This window comes from Quercus lobata, chromosome 6 (assembly GCF_001633185.2).
Source record: "Quercus lobata isolate SW786 chromosome 6, ValleyOak3.0 Primary Assembly, whole genome shotgun sequence".
Lineage (NCBI taxonomy): Eukaryota > Viridiplantae > Streptophyta > Magnoliopsida > Fagales > Fagaceae > Quercus > Quercus lobata.
Window position 1 is genome coordinate 6,164,594 of NC_044909.1, and position 19,119 is coordinate 6,183,712.

At 37.2% G+C, this 19,119-nt stretch overlaps 1 protein-coding gene across 1 annotated transcript; it reads right to left on the reverse strand.

Moving 5' to 3' along the window:
- Window positions 1–644: 644 nt before the first annotated feature.
- On the reverse strand, window positions 645–17,341 carry LOC115994163 (SAC3 family protein B). Its single transcript, XM_031118225.1, is given in 17 exon segments — window positions 645–2,560; window positions 3,123–3,237; window positions 3,322–4,109; window positions 4,218–4,310; window positions 5,106–5,199; window positions 5,280–5,371; window positions 5,450–5,634; window positions 5,637–5,676; window positions 6,202–6,417; window positions 6,531–6,631; window positions 6,871–7,121; window positions 7,215–7,442; window positions 8,244–8,486; window positions 14,655–14,885; window positions 15,701–15,790; window positions 16,477–16,581; window positions 17,042–17,341. Coding segments are annotated over 17 exon segments (4,827 nt in total). The 5' UTR covers window positions 17,203–17,341; the 3' UTR covers window positions 645–766.
- Window positions 17,342–19,119: the final 1,778 nt, after the last annotated feature.

The window sequence follows — 19,119 nt, forward strand, 5'->3', positions numbered from 1 at the left end:
GCCAATCACTGGAGACACTAGTGCTCCATGATGGTGACCCCTTCTTGTTGGCAACATTTAGTGATATTTTCACACTTAACAGGCGCCAAAAGAATTATCTATGACACAGATTGAAAGTTTGACAGTCCCTCATTCCCTTGGCACCAATGGTAGGACAAATTGAAACAGTGCCTCAAACTTGCACTTTGATCAATTTCTTTAACTTAGTTTCCGTTTAGGTTAGCTGCTACGTGATACTTAAAAAGCAATTGACTATTGATAACGTTGTTATAGTCTGTAGTGCAAAAACACAGTTTTATCTATTTGGATATAATTTTCTTCCAAACCAGTCTGGAAGAATCTCTTTTAACTCAATATGCAGTAATTAAATTTATTAAAAACTGTATTTATTTAATCAAATCACATAACTCATTAAAAAAGTCACGTGACTAAAAATACATATAAATAGTTCCTTCAATTACCACCTAGCAGGTCATATGATTTTTGGAGGTAAACTTTGTCCCATCGAGCCAATTTCAAAAAAGTGCCTCATGAGTTATGATTTTATTTTATTTTATTTTATTTTTTTCAATTTCAAAGTCGCTCTTTTTCTCCATGAAATTGTTAGGCCAAACAGTCTAGAACACATACAGGAGCCTTGAGAATGGATAACAAAATTGCAAGGCTATCGTTACTGCCTCACTTGTACAAATAACTTACAGGTATAGAAAATTCTCTCCCTCTCTTCTTGTAATATGAAAAATAGTAAAACACTACAGTTAGCAGATCAAAAATAGATAGACAGCGTCTCATCTAGCTTGTTCTGCTCTATATTACACTGCTCCAATAACTTGCTTAAGTTTTCAGCTTCCTGGGTGGCTTTGCCAGCCACCACTATTTCAGTAAAAGTACTGTCGAATACATTCGTGTAAGACATCTCGTACGTGATGTCCAAATTACCATCCTGTACAACATCTCTTTCATCCTCCACTAAGTCATTTGTGTTAGTAGTAGCCTCATGAACTTCACCATTTGGGACCATCCTTGAAAGAGGCTGAAAAGCTTCTGGCTGTGACTCATCCCCACCCAATAAAGGAGGGAGGCTACAACAACCTTCAATTATTTCATCTAGAGATGGATGATTTAAATAATGAGAAGGTACACTGTCTTCAAGCCCTAACATATCAACATCTCCTGTAATTGGAGGAGCTACATGATGACACTCCAGAACATATGCCACAGAGAAGGACCCACTGGATAAATTCATTAACCGCCAATTAAAAATTCGGCGGAAAATCATAACCCACTTTGGAACAATACAGTAACATGAGTTATGGAGCTCAAGGTGAGCACTTTTTTGTAGCATTAGGGATGCCTCTTTCATTGCCTCAGTATATCGCATCATCTTACTTGACGTCAGGTACGTGACCAAGCAATTTTCGAGTTGTAGTCTCTGGTTCTTAATCTCTTTGCCCATATGGGAACCTCTGGCCAACCAGGATATATCATCAGTAAAAGCTGGAAGTTTACAGTCCCTTAGTGCACACATGAGCGGTTCAATTTTCTTCAGTGAATTCCATCCTATAGTTGGCAAGTACCACTTCACCACTCTATGCTCATCACTAGACTCCTCCAGCAAAGCAATCTCAGGACAAGGCCAGTTGGCAGGATTTGCTTTGGCAGCAGAAGCAATTTCTTCCAAAGACCAATCCAAGGCTTTATTGAAAGCAGAGATACAGTTATTCGGACTTACTTCAAAATCATTAATCCTCTCAAGCACCTCTAATGAAGAATTCAAGTGAGGAAGAACCAATTCACGTGTTTTCATGTTATGAAGGACAGGTTGCAGGGGTGATTCGCTTGCCAGCCACTTTAGTCCCTCCCTTAATTGCTCATCACTAAAAAACCCGTCTGAGTGTTCCATCTCATGGTTTACAACAAGGGGAAAGACCTGAAAGCTACTAATCTGTGACTTGTCAATCTCATGAAGGCCCAATTCATTGACCATAATAGAGAATGAATCAGGAGTCTCTTCCTTGCATGAGCCACTTAAGATCAGAAGGGGCAAGCAAGAACCAGAAGGTATTGACATTAGAAGTTTCTGGAGCTGGACTTTTTGATGATTCCATGGGATGTTATCTGATACAAGGAACAAAACTGCACTTGCACCAGCCACCGTCTCATCTAGATTATCAAAATCTGTATCCTTAACAATAGACAAACAGCAGGTCGGATCAGCATCATACTGGCTAGCCCATTTTCTCCATATTGACAGGCCAGGAGATGAAATTACTAGATCATCATCATCACCTTTGCTGAAAGGCATGAGCTTTGAAAGCAACCATGAGCCTGCTGGCAAACAAGCAACTTGGTTCCTCTGCTCCAATTTAACTCCTCCAGAGTTGTTTATCAGAGAACATACAATAACTTTCCAGCACAGGCATTTGGCGTCTGGATTTCTTCTGCTAAGTATACCAGCTATAACATCTGAAACATTAAGTCTTGACCATGATTCTACATGCCTTTTATATCTTTCCCACATAACATGATCAATGTCAAACTCTCCAATATTGCTCGGTTGCTACATAGAAGAAGAATGAAAAGCTTAAACAAAATATATCAAGGTCGAGAGAATCATTGAAAAACGTTTACTTGCCTAGTAAATGAACTCTTATTTTAACAATAATATATTTGAGAAATTCTTTCTATAGGTAACAATATTATACTTACTCATGTAATCGATGTAAGATGCACATTTCATTGTTAGGTGCATCAAGTAAAAATACAAACTGCACTTAATTTTGATAACAGGAGATCATAACTAATTGAGTAGCATATACCAGGGAGTGGAGAGAAGAAACAGGGTGCTAGGATTTTATTATTATTTTTTCATTTTTAACCATCAGCAAAGTACGCATTTGTAAATTAGGAATATGAGAAAATATGGACAGTACATGCATCATTTTCTCCACTCTGTTCAACAAGACAGGAGGAAGGAAATGGAATCCAAAAGGTGAGTGCTAAATAAACTTTCAATGGAATATTCTTCTTTAACTATTTTCTTGAAATAAAGCATGAAGGAGAATGAACTAGTACCCAAGATAAGATGAGTACATAAATTTTTTAAAAATTCCAAAACTTACATCTTTGCTTTGTCGAATAGGTGGCCCCAATGATAACAAGTCTAACGCAGCATTTGCTGCTAACTGCCTTTGTTCACGAACCTCCCTTCGCTTAATAGAACGCCGTTTCCATAACCTGACAACAGTAATGCAAGACTAAGGCATATGGTAGGAAAATAACCTCAACATACAATCAGAGCAGTAGAAGTAGACAGAAAACCTTAAGATCAATTTGAGTTTCGCCTCAGCAGTTTCTTCATCATAATCATCGGTCACAACTTTGCAAATTTCATTTTCTTCATGAATATCTGTATGAATATCTGTTGCTTCTGCATCTTCTAAGTTATTAAAAACCACACTTGGAGACCCAGAATTTTCCACTGCATAATCATATTTACCACCTGAAGCTCTCTCTTGCAGAACTGTTGTTGACACCATTTGTAGTGGCATTCCCCCAATGTCACAATGCATGTTTCTCTCATTAGAGCTTCTGAAAAGGGCATCAGAATTTGGTTTCCCCACAGTCCCAACTTTAGTGAGCTCGGGTCTGGGGGAACTGTGGGATAATAAGAAACCCCAAGGTGAAATAGAGGCATCAGCTGCCTGACGGTCATTTTCACCTTGTTTACTGACTGTTGGTTTAATGACTATTGGCTGAGGTTGTCGGCTGTCTTTTGGGGATAAAATAGCGTCAAGATCAGACATTTCTTCATCAATTCTATGGGTATAACTTTCCTTTTCAATATATGGGGTGGAGATCATGTCATGCTTATGTATCTTACTAAACTTAATCTCTTCCGTAGCTTTAGCAGGCGAGGATACAACTTGAGTTGAAGGTGAAACATCCTCAACTACCATTTTTGACCTTTTTATATGAACAAGTTCAGAACACTTAGTGGGATAGTCCTTATCAAGATTGAGAAATGGGCCTTCCTTCATCATATATGGCTCTTCAAATACTTTTATAGAGAACCCATGATACTGTAAGAGACTTTCTATGTCCTCATCCTAATTTCATCACCAAAGCATAAATGTAAGACAAGTTGAAACGGCACCCCCTCCCCAAAAAAAAGTGCAAAATCGATAGAATGTAAATTCATCAAGCCAAGAAAGTACCTCCATTGCAAGCCACTTTGCAACGTGGGTAACAGGGAGACCTTGATTATTCTGTAAACCTGAATGTAGAGAAGCAAGTGCCTGGGTACGTAACTGGTCAAAACAACATAACACGTGAGACAGCATTACCAATATTTGTCTTATGTGTGTGCAAGGTCTGGGGTTCAAAACCTACTAGGTGCATGTACTTAACAATTAAAAAATAAAAGATGAGTTGTGATTAACAGCCAGAAGTATATATATGTTTAATCTATTGCTAAGCCATTATGAATATTTTTTTGCAAGCCATTGCAGAATTGCAGACAATGCATTGTTTCAGAACTGTGGCCAGCTTTTCCAGCAATGAAGTCCAAGAATTTTCTATTGCAATACCCTCTTTTTTTTTTTATAAGTGCAATACCCCATTAATCAAATGAAAGACCTTTTTTTTTTTTTTGTTATATCCTCCAAAAGCATAATTATATAGACCATGGAACAATATAATCAACACAAAGTAGAGATTTCTAATTCATGAAATGTGGTCCTTAATAGTGTGTGCTTCATGACTTCTCTTACTTTCCATTAATATATGCATATCCAAATGAGCTATATTCAAATGTACACTTATCTGGAAAACAGCATCACATATATAAGCACAAAAACAATGATGATATTAAAATAAATACGTAATTAATTATTACATATAATACAGCTTAGGTGGTTAATAAAGGAACTCTACTTTGAATACAGTGTCTTCCATCAAAAACAATATGCCAGAAGCACATGCATGAGTCACACAATTCACTAGTTTCTTCACTAACTAAATATATCATCACACATGCTTCATAGGTTAAACATTCTGCAATTCACTACTGTAAGCACTAAACCAGAAGCAACAGTTACTCAGACCTTTGCAAAGTGAGCATGAATTAGGCATGCTTGAAGGTAACTTGCTCTCCTCGCAAGCCGAAAGAAGGCAATAAAGTTACCTGTTCTGCAAGCTCTGTAAGAGCCAATCAATTCAACTATTAGATTGGTGATTAAAACAGTAACGTGAAAACAAATCAAATGTGAAGTGACAACCTTGCAACATCACGGGCAAATAGTACTTCTGGAGTCTGTCTTATCTCTGGAGTCATCTTTGCAAGATCAAGCGAGAGCTCTGCAGGTTCAACCTAGCAAGAACAGCTTATTTTGACAGACAACAATATAATGAAACCAGTACAATCAATCTGAATTTGCAGATGACTTACTTTATAGCCAGGATGCTTGTCCAGTTTGAGAAGTGCATAATAGCCCCGGAACTCTTTTTCTGTTGGTACATTTATTCCTCTCTTTCTGTGATCATCATACAACTGGAATAATTCAACTGATGTTTTATTCATCTGTTCAATATTAAGGTGTGCATCGAATCCTTCAGAAAAGCCCTCTCCTTGGTGTGTTCACATAATTCATGCATTGCAATTATGTGAAGTCTTATCTGAAACCCACAACAATGGGCAAACAGATTAGTTTTGAAAATGATCCAATGAAGCTTTGCACATTAACAAACACATGCATATCCACCAACAAAACAATGCACAATAAATTCATTTGCCTTTCATTCTCCAAACATGACTCCAACTGCAGCATCAAAAATCATATATAACATGAGGATAGTGGGTGCTCCCGATTTCTTTCATACATACATAATCAACAACTTTATATATTCAAAATGCATAATAAATGTACCACCACTACAAGAATCGCTAAAAAGTCACTTAGTTATCAATCCAGTAGATGCTTGTTGTCATATAGCTCAACTAAAGAGGTCAGTTACACATGCTTGCATCTAAACATGCACTCTACAACCAAGAAGTATTCCTTTTTGGACCTCTACCCTGACACAAGTACAGTATTTTAAAGGTGATGCAGAAAGCATATGCCAAAAAACAAAATATGATGCAAAAGCCTTTGCAGACTATAAAATTAACCAGAAATTAAAGATATCATATTGAGGATATACCATCTGCTCCAGCATAACAATAGCCCCTTGATTGAAAATGTGCTGCATTCTCAGGTCCATTCGGATTGCCCTCATCCTATCCCACAAGAAGTTATATACGCCAAGAAACTTGTCATCATAAGGCTGATCTAGCAAATTGAGCAGATAATCAATCGTCTTCTGCAGGATTGGCATGGGACGTATCAAACCTGCTTCCCTCTCAGCTGTCCTAGTATACTGTGTAAGAATAGTACAAGAACCTCATATGAATGATGTATGGCCCAAAGTAATCCAAGAACAGATAACAATTTGCTTTATACAAAAAGTCCAAGGTGATACAAGGGGACTACCTTCTTAACAGCAAGGGATTTACTGGTTTGATTTCTATCGCCATCCAAGCGTTCAAATTGATCTAGATCCCCTTTTCTTTCACGTTCTGCCCTCTCTGACTCTGGAAAAGAAAGCAAATTCCTAACTCATAATTAAAATTTCATACACTTACAACTTCTGCATAAATACAGGACAGATATTTGCTTTGAGTTACTAGAAAACCTGATATAACTAAGATTAAAAAGTAAAATATATGGGATTTTTCCAAAATCTGTATTTCTTCTTTGCCAAACAATTAAAAAAGAAATCTAAACTCAACAAAAAGACTGCGATCCTAGATCAGTAAGTTAAGAGACACACCAGGACACATATCTGGACATGACCCCGTTATGATGGTAGATGATTCTGAGGCATCATAATCAGATGAAACATGGCCATTGGTGAAATCTCCTGCCAATTCTGGAGGGTGGTTCCCAACATATTTTTGCCTCTCCACCATAGACTGCTCATGTTTATTTGCTTTTTGATCAGCAAAATCAGGACCACCTTGCACATTTGCATTTAATTCAACTTTGAAACGAGCTAATCGCTTTGCCTTGGCCTGCATTTCTCTGTAAATTACATGGAAATATTAGAAAACACAATATTATTATATATAAAGCATGACAAAATATAAGCAATTAATGGAATCAGTGCACCTTTACCGTTCAGTATCATCTTGGGTGGAATCAGAATAATCAGGAAAGACTCGATCACTAGAAAGCAAAGGCGGTGACCTCGTTCTTTTGGGAGCTGGGGAGCTGGTGAGCTTCGTTGCTGCAACTTCGGTGACAGGATTGATTGCAGATGGTGAAAACCTCTGATGAATTTGAGAATCTGAAGTAGAAACGAAATTCGACCTAGTGCCCAACATAGGAGGAGATATTGAAGGCCTGGCAAGGAAATCATGCAACAAACCACTTAGACGTAAAGTTCTTTCTTTTTTCTTTAATGGGTGGCTTGGGTAAAGGAGGAGAAGATCTATGTGTTTTGTTTAAGCATCTATGTGTTTGTTTGCACTCTCATGCGTCTCATCTCCTCATATTCTGAACAAAAATTATAAATAAACACCACTTTACAAGAATCAACTACTTAGTCAATTTTCTAATGTTATACCAAGAAATTGTCCCTTTCATACGAAAATGCTAACAGACCTCTGTTAGGCTTTCTACCATTTCTGTCCCATCACCATCCCACTACTCTCTTACTTAAAACTTCACCTCAAAATCCTGCTGGTATGATAGAGCTCTCCCTCTCTAACTAATAATGCTCTCTTTAGCACTTTATAGGGGTTAATATTAAAATCCATTTTTTTTAATCAGAAGATGTGACTTCTCATTTTCCAAAATGAATTTTTTCCTCTCTTCTTTTTCCCTCTAAAAGGTATTGCGGCCACATCATCTGGGTGCAAAGTTTAATACTATTCTTTTAGGTTGCAACTAAATGTTCAAGAAAACTCCTTCCCTTATTTTGTTTTGGTGTTACTTAAGGCTTTATTGTTGTTGTGTTGTGTGCATTCACAGATTTTTTTTGTAAAAAATACAAAAATATATGTATAATTTTTTTTGAAGAAAATAAATATTTATACTTGTATGCAAATAATGTTAACTGACATCAATGTTAGACTATTGCCCCAAGGAAGAATTACAACAAACAACAAATCGAACATATCTAATAATATTTATGTAGTTTACCTTTTAGAGCCACTTTGAGCAAAATGCAAATTATCCTGTAGAACTTCGCTCCCAGATTGTAAAGGTGGGGACCTGGTTCTTTTCAGGACTTGAACACCACCAGTATCAGTTGAAAAACTTCTTGCAGAAGCATCAGAACCTAAATAGGGTGAAACTGATGGTTGATCTTGATGATCCAGCAAATCAGCATAATTGACTGGTGACCTAGGCCGATTATCCAATGGAGTGGAAAATGAAGGAGGCCTGTATTATGAAATGTAGCTTGATCAAATGGAGATCACCAAGCAAGGAGGGGGAAGAGGAGGTAGGAAATTGAACAAATTAAGCAATGTAAGTAAACCACCAACAAAAATCTACAACCACGCATGTCACCCTTAAATGATTATTTCATGCATACAAATCGATTATCTTTTTTCCAAAGATTCCACAGCAATGAGTAACCATAAAGGAAGATAAAAGAACCATTGTTTGGAAGAATTGGAATGCCCAAGTGTTGTGGACTTGGACCAAAGCCTGAAACCTAAAGCATGGGTTCTCATGCACCATAAGTGGACACATGGTCAAAAATTCCAGCTTAAAATTACAAAACCAGTGGCAGAATGGCAAATTAGCAATTCCAAAAATCACCAATTGCTGATACTTTTTTGAGTTTTATGAATTTTTTCAAACACACATGAATGGTGCATGCACACGCATACATAGAGAATTGAACCTAAAACTTACCATTGAGCTTTACCAAAAGGAGGATGAAAAACCTCAAGAGAGATTCTTTTCAAAAAGCAACACGCAGAATTAAACGTAAAACTTACTCTCTTTTTCCTAAGTAGAATTAAATCTAAAACTTACCATTGAGATTCACCAAAAGAAGGATGAAAATCCCCAAAAAAGTGATTGTTTTCAAAAGCCAAAGGAGGTGATGGTGTTCTCAGAGGAATTATTTGACCAGGATTATCAACAAGCAGATCCGAGTGGCCACTGGATTAAGCAACACAAAGTTGAAAGGAGAAGGCTTAAAATAAAATCAGTCATGCAAGACACAAAGGGCCATGACTCCTTGTCAATGCAGTGAATAAACAACTAGAAATAATCTAATAAGGAAGAGGAATACACGTAGAAAAATTTCTTCTGAGGAATCAGTGGAAATTTCCATATGAAGATGAACAGAGCCTTAAGCAGTATAGACCTTCAGGAAATTTCTTTGAACTCAAGATTAAGCAGTACTGGTTGACTGGTGTAGTATGTGTAAGGATAGTAGAGAATCTGTGGGTCATCTTTTGCTTCATTGCCCAATGGCTCATGATTTGTGGTCCCTTGTTTTCTTTGTGTTTAGGAATCAGGATGCATCGGGTGACGATGTACAAGGTGTTAAACATAATCTGAAATCTCTTATTGAAAAGGGATGGATGGAAGGCATAAAAATACTCTTGCGTGAGCAGCAATTCCTCCTTGCATCATGCAGGTAAGTTGGAGGGAGCAGAATAGCTGCACATCTGATGGAGTAGAGAGATCTATAATTGAAATCAAATCTATTTTTGTACGTTCTTATTTGAATGATGCACCATGATTTTGAGAGGGGGGGGAGGGTTCTTGTAATTCTTTAGTTGATATCATGGACCATTTGAGTCTTCAATTGTAATTTTTAGGAAGCTCTTATGCTACAGTTTCCCTTATTACTTGAAAAAAAAAAATTAATTAAAATAAATAAATAAAAACCCCTTAAAACTCAAATATCAAATCTTTTTTTTTTTTTATAGGTAATCAGAAAACTATAATTAATGAGTAAATAAGGAAAAGTACAAGATGTTCATGATGATGAATAACAAGAAATAATAGAACAAACAACACAACAAAAAGAGGGTAATCAGGAAACTAAGCTAAGGGAAGACATAAACTCAGAGAGAGAAGAACAATCAGTAAAACCCCAACAACGAGACCACTCCAAAAGACTACGTTGGCAATAAAACCTTTAACTCATCCAACGTCTTCTCATTGTCCTCAAAGGAACAATGATTTCGTTCCAACCACACAATCCACATTAGGGTGCGCACCCTGAAACCAAATTTCAAATGTACAAATTATGCTTCCCAAGCCACTGATGCCAACAAGATAACAAACGCACCACCGATCTTGGCATAACCCAATGAATACTAAAAGCCTGAAGCATAAAAGTCCATAGGAAATGAATAACAGGACAATGAAGAAGAAGGTGGTCTACCAACTCCCCATCACAACAACACATACAACACCAATTAGCCAAAAGGCGACCCTTAAGCATTAGATTATCCAAAGTGAGGATCCGACCATGTGAAATTGTCCACAAAAGGAACGCCACGTGCTTAGGAATTTTTGGTTTCCAAACACCCTTCCAAGGAAACAAAGAATTTAAAGCACCCCAAATCGCATGGTAGTAAGACCGGGTGTCAAACTTACCATCATCTTTGAGCCGCCAATAAAGAGTATCTCTCCTATCATCCCGAGGAATACGAGTTTGGATAAGCTGAAGTAGAGAATAAGATGCAACTAGCTCCCAATATTCAAAAGCTCTATAAAACCTTAAATCCCACACTCTAACAGTACCCCCTTCTGGAATCCACAAAACCTCAGAGATACAAGCATCCTTGACCGCTGAACACACATAGAGCTCAGGATAGAGATCTTTTAGAGTACTATTACCAATCCACCTATCATGCCAAAAGCAGATACGAGTGCCTTCGCCCACTACAAAAGACAGATGCTTAGAAAAGCTCTCCCACCCTTCATTAATGCTTCTCCATAGGCCACACCCATAAGTTCTCCTGCAAACTTGTACTCCACCCCCCTTGACCCTCACCATATTTTGTGAAGATAACTCGCAACCAAAGATGGGTAACTTCATGACCATATCTCCACAGTCATTTCCCTAATAAAGCTTAATTAAATGACACCACACTTCTTATCCCCAAACCACCCATTTCAACAGGTAAACACACATTTTCCCAAGCCACCAAAGCATATTTGAAACTCTCTTCATAAGACCCCCAAAGAAAATTCCTTTGAATATTTTCCAATCTAGCAACCACAGCTTTAGGAATAGTAAAAAGAGATAAAAAGTACGTAGGAAGACATGAGCCTACCACCCTTAAATAAATAGACGCTTCCACCCAGATAGTTTCTTCTCCATTTTCTCCAAAATAGGATTCCAAATCGAAGCTGTCTTAAAAGAAGTTCCCAACGGCATCCCCAAATATTTCACAGGCAAACTACCTACTCTACATTGAAGAATATTAGCCAGTGCATCTAGATTATTCACCTCCCCAATAGGGAAAATCTCACTTTTTTCCAACATTGACCTTCAAACCTGTAAAAGCCTAAAAACAAGACAACACCAACCTTATGGACAGCAGCTGTTCCCTAGAGGCATCACAAAATAAGATAGTATCATCAGCAAATAGCAGATGGGAAATACACACACCAACAGAGTTCACAGCTCCCACATGAAAACCCCAAATAAGATTACACTTAAGATAGTATCATCAACAAATAGCAGATGAAAAATACACACACCAACAAAGTTCACAGCTCCCACATGAAAACCCCAATTGAGATTACACTTCTCTATCTTCTTCAAGAGTCTACTTATAACCTCCATTATCAAGAGAAACAAAAGCGGGGATAGTGGATCTCCTTGTCTTAACCCACGAGAACTTCCAAAAAAACCTTCAGGGGATCCATTTACTAGGACTAAAAAACGGACAAAAGTAACACAAGCCTTAATCCACCCCCTCCATTTCAACCCAAATCCCATCTAGCCTAGCAAATAAAACAAGGCCTCCCAATTCACATGATCATAAGCTTTTTCAATATCAAACTTGCAAACCACACCCGGTATTCTGCTCTTCAACCTGCTATCTAGGCATTCATTTGCAATAAGCATTGAATCTAGAATTTGCCTTCCGCCAACAAACAAATTTTGAGTCTCAGAGATGAGATTATCCAAAACCACCCTCAACTTATTAGCCAACACCTTGGACAACAACTTGTACACACTACCCACCAAACTGATGGGGTGAAAGTCCTTAATGTTAATGGCATTACACTTCTTAGGAATTAAGGTGAGAAACGAAGCATTCATAGACCGTTCAAACATAGAGTGCCGATGAAAGTAATCAGAAAAATCCATGACATCCTTTTCCACAACACTCCAACATTTGTGAAAAAAAGTCATGGTGAAACCATCAGGACCAGGGAGCTTTATCACCCTCCATCTCCCTTAATACCTGGATGACTTCCTCCTTCGTGAACTCCTTCTCTAAGGATAACCGCTCATCCTCTTCAATATATGCAAAATCTAACACATCCATAGTAGGACGCCCCACCTCAATTTCCTTATACAACCCCTGATAAAAGAGAACTAATTAAAAGCATACATCAGATTCAGCCTCATAAAGAACACCATCCACCTTAATCCTTTTAATTTGATTAGCATTTCTATGTGAGTTTGCTAATCTATGAAAGAACCAAATATTATTATCGCCCTCCTTCACATACAAAGCCCGAGACTTTTGCCTCTAGGAAATCTCCTCAAGGGAAACCAACTATTCTATGTCTCCTTTGAGTTGAAGGCGACGAATCTGTTCCTCATTTGAAAGACTCACCAACTCCTCTTTCGCATCTAAACCCATCAACTCAGTCAGCAAGTTCTTCTTTCTAAAAGCCAAATCACCAAACTCTTCCCTGTTCCACTTTTTTAAATCAGCTTTCAGAGCCTTCAATTTTTGTGCCAAAATGAAACTTGGAGAGCCCGCAAAACTGTACCCATCCCACCATTTCTTAACTCTATCAACAAAACCCTCAACTTTCAACTACATATTTTCAAATTTAAAGGTACTTCGACCACGTCAAACAACACCAACTTCCAACAAAAGCAGTTAGTGGTTTGAAATAACACGAGGAAGCACCCGTTGGGATACATTCTCAAAGTACTCCTCCCAATCAAGAGAAACCAAAGCCCTGTCAATTCTTGACATAAAGGGAAGACCAGAATCTCTAAACCAAGTGAAGGAGGCCCCCTCTAAAGGTAAATCAACTAAAGAATCATTCTCTATAAAATCCGAGAATGTGAACATAGCAGGGCTAAAAGACTCACAGCCAAGCCTTTCACTTGGGTACCTTATGATATTGAAATCACCTACTAGACACCATGCCATGGGCCACCTAGCACGCACTTGCGATAACTCCTCCCACAAAGTAGACTGCTGTCCACTATCATTAGGGCCATACACACCTGTACAAGCCCAAACAAAGTCATCCACCACTCCTCTCAATAATACACTGACAGAAAACTGTCCAACAATTACATCCAACTTTTCAAAGACCCTCTTATCCCAAATCAGCAAGACCCCTCCCGAAGTCTGCACAGCATCCAAAACAGCCCAATCAATGATAGGACTACCCCATAAACTCCAAACAAAAGCAACATCAATAGAAGATACTTTCGTTTCTTGAAAACATACAATATCACACTTGTACTCTTTTAGAAGATTCTTACAAACCTCTCTCTTCCGGGGATTGTTAAGCCCCCTAACATTCCAAGAAAGTAGTCGTAGAGTCATTTAAAACTACCAACAACCCCCACAGCAGTCGAAGAAGCTTTGCTCCTACTCCTAGAAGAGAAACCATCATAATTAACATAAGAAATAAGCCCCTTAAGCTCCCTGAGACCTCGTGACCCTGAGTTTGCAAGCACTTAGACACCCCATCACCATTCACCTTGAGACATTCCTGTTCCAGAAGGCGAAACAGAGCCAAACATTAAGCTTCATGTTTCTCAATAGGGAAACCCACCATTTTACAGAAATTATTCATCAACTAGGACACCCAATTCGAAGGTGGCCCAAACTCTGTCACCTGTGTTCCCTCTACAGAATCTTGAACCAACAACACCTCACTGAGATCATTAGGTTCCCACCGAGACAGAGGTTCACATTCCCTCTAATAGAGTTTAACCAATTACTGATACTTTCATACATGCTTTATTTGCACTATCTGACCAAATTTCTGTTATAGTTATGATTTCCCAATCATCATTGCAAATATGATCAGAAAATATTCAGCCACATTTATTATAGGCCAATTAAGCCACAGGTTTGACTTCATATTATCACAATTAAAAGGGAGTTTGTAGAGAAAAAGAACTCCAAAAATTTAATTGAGAAATTTTAGATGGAACCATTGATAAATACAGTAGGTCTAGGAAATTATAATCCGGCCAATATGGTGACTAATCATGGAACCATCAAACAAGAGAAGCTAGCGTGACATGATGCAAAATTTTAAAAGGATAACAACTACAAACTTTATACTAAAAAAACCTGAAGCAAGTCTGGATAGTGCATAAATTAAAGTCTGCTGAATAAGGTACAAAGAACTTACCTTGCACGGACAGGTTGACTAGAATAACCAGCAATATCACTATTTGGATACAATGAGGGAGGTGATTTGGTTCTTTCTGGGTTTTGAGATCGGGCAACCCTGGCTGTAATGTTAGTTCCTGAATTACGTGAAGCAAGAAGTGAAGCAGAAGACCCTTGATGGATTTGGGCTTGATAATCTTTAGAAAGAGATCTTTGCCTGTCACCCCAGCTAGGAGGAGTCTCCATCGACCTGGAGAAATCTGAGCTATTAATATGACATTATACAATGCAACAGGTTGTGCCACTTTCATAAATGAAGCTATAATTTTTCTTAAAAGCAGGGAAGGTTCTAAGATTGTGGTAGGCTAAATGTATTGAAATACATGACATAGAATTAGAATTACCACGTCAAAAAAAAAACCCAAGTAAAACAACTACCAATATTAACCAGCCTTTTTTTCTTTAATTGTTAAGCAGCCTTTACCTAGGCATCGAATTTCTGGACCAACAACAGCTTTCCTCAGGTTGGTGGTAGCTAACCAATGCCTATGTGCTACCTCCAAGTGCTAAGTCCAATAGTAATAAGAAATTGGACAATAACCTTGATGTTTTAACATGTTACACAGATCCTTAAAAACATTAGTTTGGTCCAACAATTATAACATACTGACTATTCAGTGAACAATAGTTGATTTTTGAATGGATGTAATGCAGTAGGTGGTGCTAAATGCCATGCCTTTTTATTTTTGCTGACACATGGTCTACATTTTTTTTTTTTGGGAGGAGGGGTAACAAGTATACATGAGGGCATGGAGTTGACTTTGGATGCATTTGCAATACATAAAGAATATGGTAGCTGTTTATATAATAAATGTATCTTACGTAAGGGGCCCAACCTATCAACTTCCAAAACCCTTGGTATCCTTGTAGTATAGTACAAAAATTTTCTAGGGTACATTCAATGAAGTCTAGATAATAAACATTAAATACAGGCATTCTGAGAGGATAGATCCTAGCAGAAGAAACAAATGATGCAGAAAACATACGAGTTGCATAAATAATTACCTATGGACTCCTGCGGATGAATGAGGTGGATTAGCAGCAAAACGGGTGCTTTCAAAAGCTAATGGACGTGACTCTGCAGCTTCAGGTCCCCTTGTCAAAAGAAAACCCATAAGTTTTCTAAACTATAGAACAGTAATAAGAGGAGTTCAGGTTCCCAGAACATGACCAGAAAAGTGTCATATTAATATGCATGCAGGTTTCCAGAGGAGAGAGAGTGTCCAATCCTTAAAGTAGACTGTTCCCAAATATTAGGACAAACTATATGATCTTCACAGAAAATTTTTTACAATCTTGATTTGAACTCTGAGTGGAAAACAAGTTTCGGAGCTTTGGTAACGACCGAAGTAGTGCTAATTGATGTATTTTTTAAAAAATACTGAATTACTGATGATGTGTAAAAATATAAACTACTCATTTACTAATTGATGGTTAGGATTTTAAAAACTCTGGTAAATTAATCCTAAAAATTGTAGAGGATCTCAATCTACTAAGGTGGTTTAGGCCCAAGCTTGAGATTCTAATTTGTCTTCAAAGCCTAGTTGGATCATTTAATTGGGATCTGGTTTATATTTTTTGTGGTGCCTTTAAATATCTCATTTTAGGTTATTCATCGTATCAATTCCCAAAGGTTTTGGTCTCCTTGTCTCCAAATTTCAGTTATTAAAGCACTAAAGCATTCATTACAATTTTGCCAAAGACATAGTTATCCATTTATTGTTCATCGATGCATAGAAATATATAACTCTGTAAATTTGCATTTTGTTTAAAATACACACCTACGAATTCCAGAAGAGTTTTGATAAGCAGGACGGACTGCAGGACCAGCCCTCTCAAAAGCCAAAGGAGGTGACCGCTGCACTCCTATTAAAGCTCCTGGTCCCCTATAATCCAAACCAAAATCAACAACTTTTTTTTTTTTTTGTGATTCACTAAAAAACATTGAAAGGAGCTTCAAATACATAACAAAACCAGTAATGGGTCATGAATGATCATCGAAATATCAATCAAAACGTGATTTTGCCCCTTTTCCCCTTTTGATGAACAACACCACCATAAAAATAATGCCCTTTTGGAATAGAAACAAGTCCTTTTCCCAATAGGGTTTTGTTTTGTAGTTCACAATAACATATAAAAAAAAAAAACTAATAAAGACAATATCTTGGATACCCAGAAGCCAAAACAGATATAGAACACAAAACCCAACAATAAAGATCAAATCTTTAACTTTAAGCTATTCATAATTCATGGTTTTTTGATGCATGAAATTGCAAGAACATACATTGCTTTTGGTAGTTAAAGATTTTATACAAAGCTGAAAGAAATCTTAGAGAGAAACAGTACCTGGGTCTTGGAGTTGAAGATCGGAGGAGAGGGGCAGAAGTGGAAACATTGGGAAGTAGTGATAGTAATGGTGATTGTGGAGGTCCTGATGGGCCAGAAGCTTTGGTAAATCCAGCATAATCCCTCTTTCTTCTTTCTTCTTCTTCTAGTTGTTGCATCATTCTAGTATTATTGCACAACTCAAACTAAGAATAACAACCCAAGTGCACAAAATTTACTGAACTGTGCTTCTTTACTTTGGTCTCAGTCTCTCTCAGACTCAGGGTTTTTTGAATCCGTGGAGGATGTTCTTTCAGAAACGTTATGAGTTTTGAAAGCAAAAGCACAATGAAACGACGTAGTCTCTGTGTAGGGTCGGCCAGGCCTTTTAAATTTGGCCCAATCCTTTTGTTCCCAGGTTTTAATTTCTTTAAGCTACAAGGTTCCGTTTGGTTGGGATATATAAAAAATCATGAATGTTTGGTGCATGGGAAAAGTTGGAGAATGAAAAATATATACAGTTTTCTTTTTTTCTTTTTTCTTATTTTAAGAAGAGACACCAATTTTTATTGGTAAAATTTAAAATAATTTCAAGTAAATAAACATGAAAAATACAAGAATAGTACATACAAGGAGAGACCGGACTTTCAAAGAAGAGTCTTTTGAGTCAAATCTATCCAAATAATTGAGGAGGAACAACATTACAAGGTACAAACCATGTGCAAAAATACCACCCCCGTCATGAAGACATAGGGGCTCGGTAGCCAAAGGAGGAAATCTACTAAGTGCTTGAGATCCAAAAAATTGGTGCAAAAAGAGCTTAAATCTAGACCAATAGAGTCAAATTTGCACTAAAAACACCTCTTAAGGGTTTTTTTCACTTTTGTGAACCAATGGAAGGGACATTGTCGATTAAGGTTGACTTAAGACCCATAGAGGGGACAAAAAGAGTCACCACTAATGACAACAAAATAGCCCAAGAGAGGGATAGAAAAAACCCTTAAACGGAAGCTCATTTCATGAGTGGAGTTCACGGTGGAGGCAGGGAGGACTTCAACACACATTAGCACAAAAGGTACTAATGTGTGTCAAGAGACTTTCTATCTCTTGAGAAAGAGTTTTCAAAAATTCCTTCCAATTTTTCTTTTGTTTGGTTTATAAAAAATAGAGGAAAGAAATGATAGTTTGTATGAATTTGTTGTTATATCCTTCTAAAAGAAGTATATATTTTTTAACCTAATTTTATTTAGGGCATGAAGTATTGTAATAACATGAATCGTGAATAGCATAGATGAATTTTAGGTGACAAGTTTCAAATCTATGTTGTACTTGTTGTAATGTATGTGCCATAAATTTGAATCAAGCTTAAAATGGCTTCAATTGAGTAGATAATTAATCTTTGGACGTAGGCAGATTTTTACTTATAAAAGTAAGATCTTTTAGATGTAGATAAATTTTGGTAAGTGAATAATAAAAAATTCCGACTAAAAAATTGTAGTAAACATTGAATTGGAATGCTTTAAAAAAAAATGGCAATTGGGTGGTGAGTTGAATGAAAAAACCAAAAAAAAAAAAAACCCAAAGAAAAAATAAATCATTTTATCACATAACTAAGAGTAAAATAGTAACATAACCATTTAACTAAGAGCTTGTTAGTCGACGAAAGAATTGATGTTAATATTAGCAATGCCCTTTTTTTGTAGATATAAAGAAGTGGTGTCTCAGCTTTGAGCCAGACTATTTCACTTCTTACTCATTAAACACGTCAGACACTGATAATGTAATGGATTAAATTTGAAACCTCAAAATTTCATTATGTTTATGCCCTAGACCAATAAACCAACCGCCTGAGTACCCAATCGAGGGATAACGTTGAAGTTAAACATGATATTCAAGATTGATAGTTAAAACTGTGTGGGAGAGTGTCGATGTAACTTACCTTACATTTTTAAGATATTGTACATAGGCATCATCATTGGGCCACATTGATTTTTGGGGCTTTCCCACTTCAACTTTTAATCCCTTATTAAGGCTTAAACTAATCCATAAAAGCATTGGACTGGATGGGCCACACTTCGGGATAAGCATCTTAATCAGAC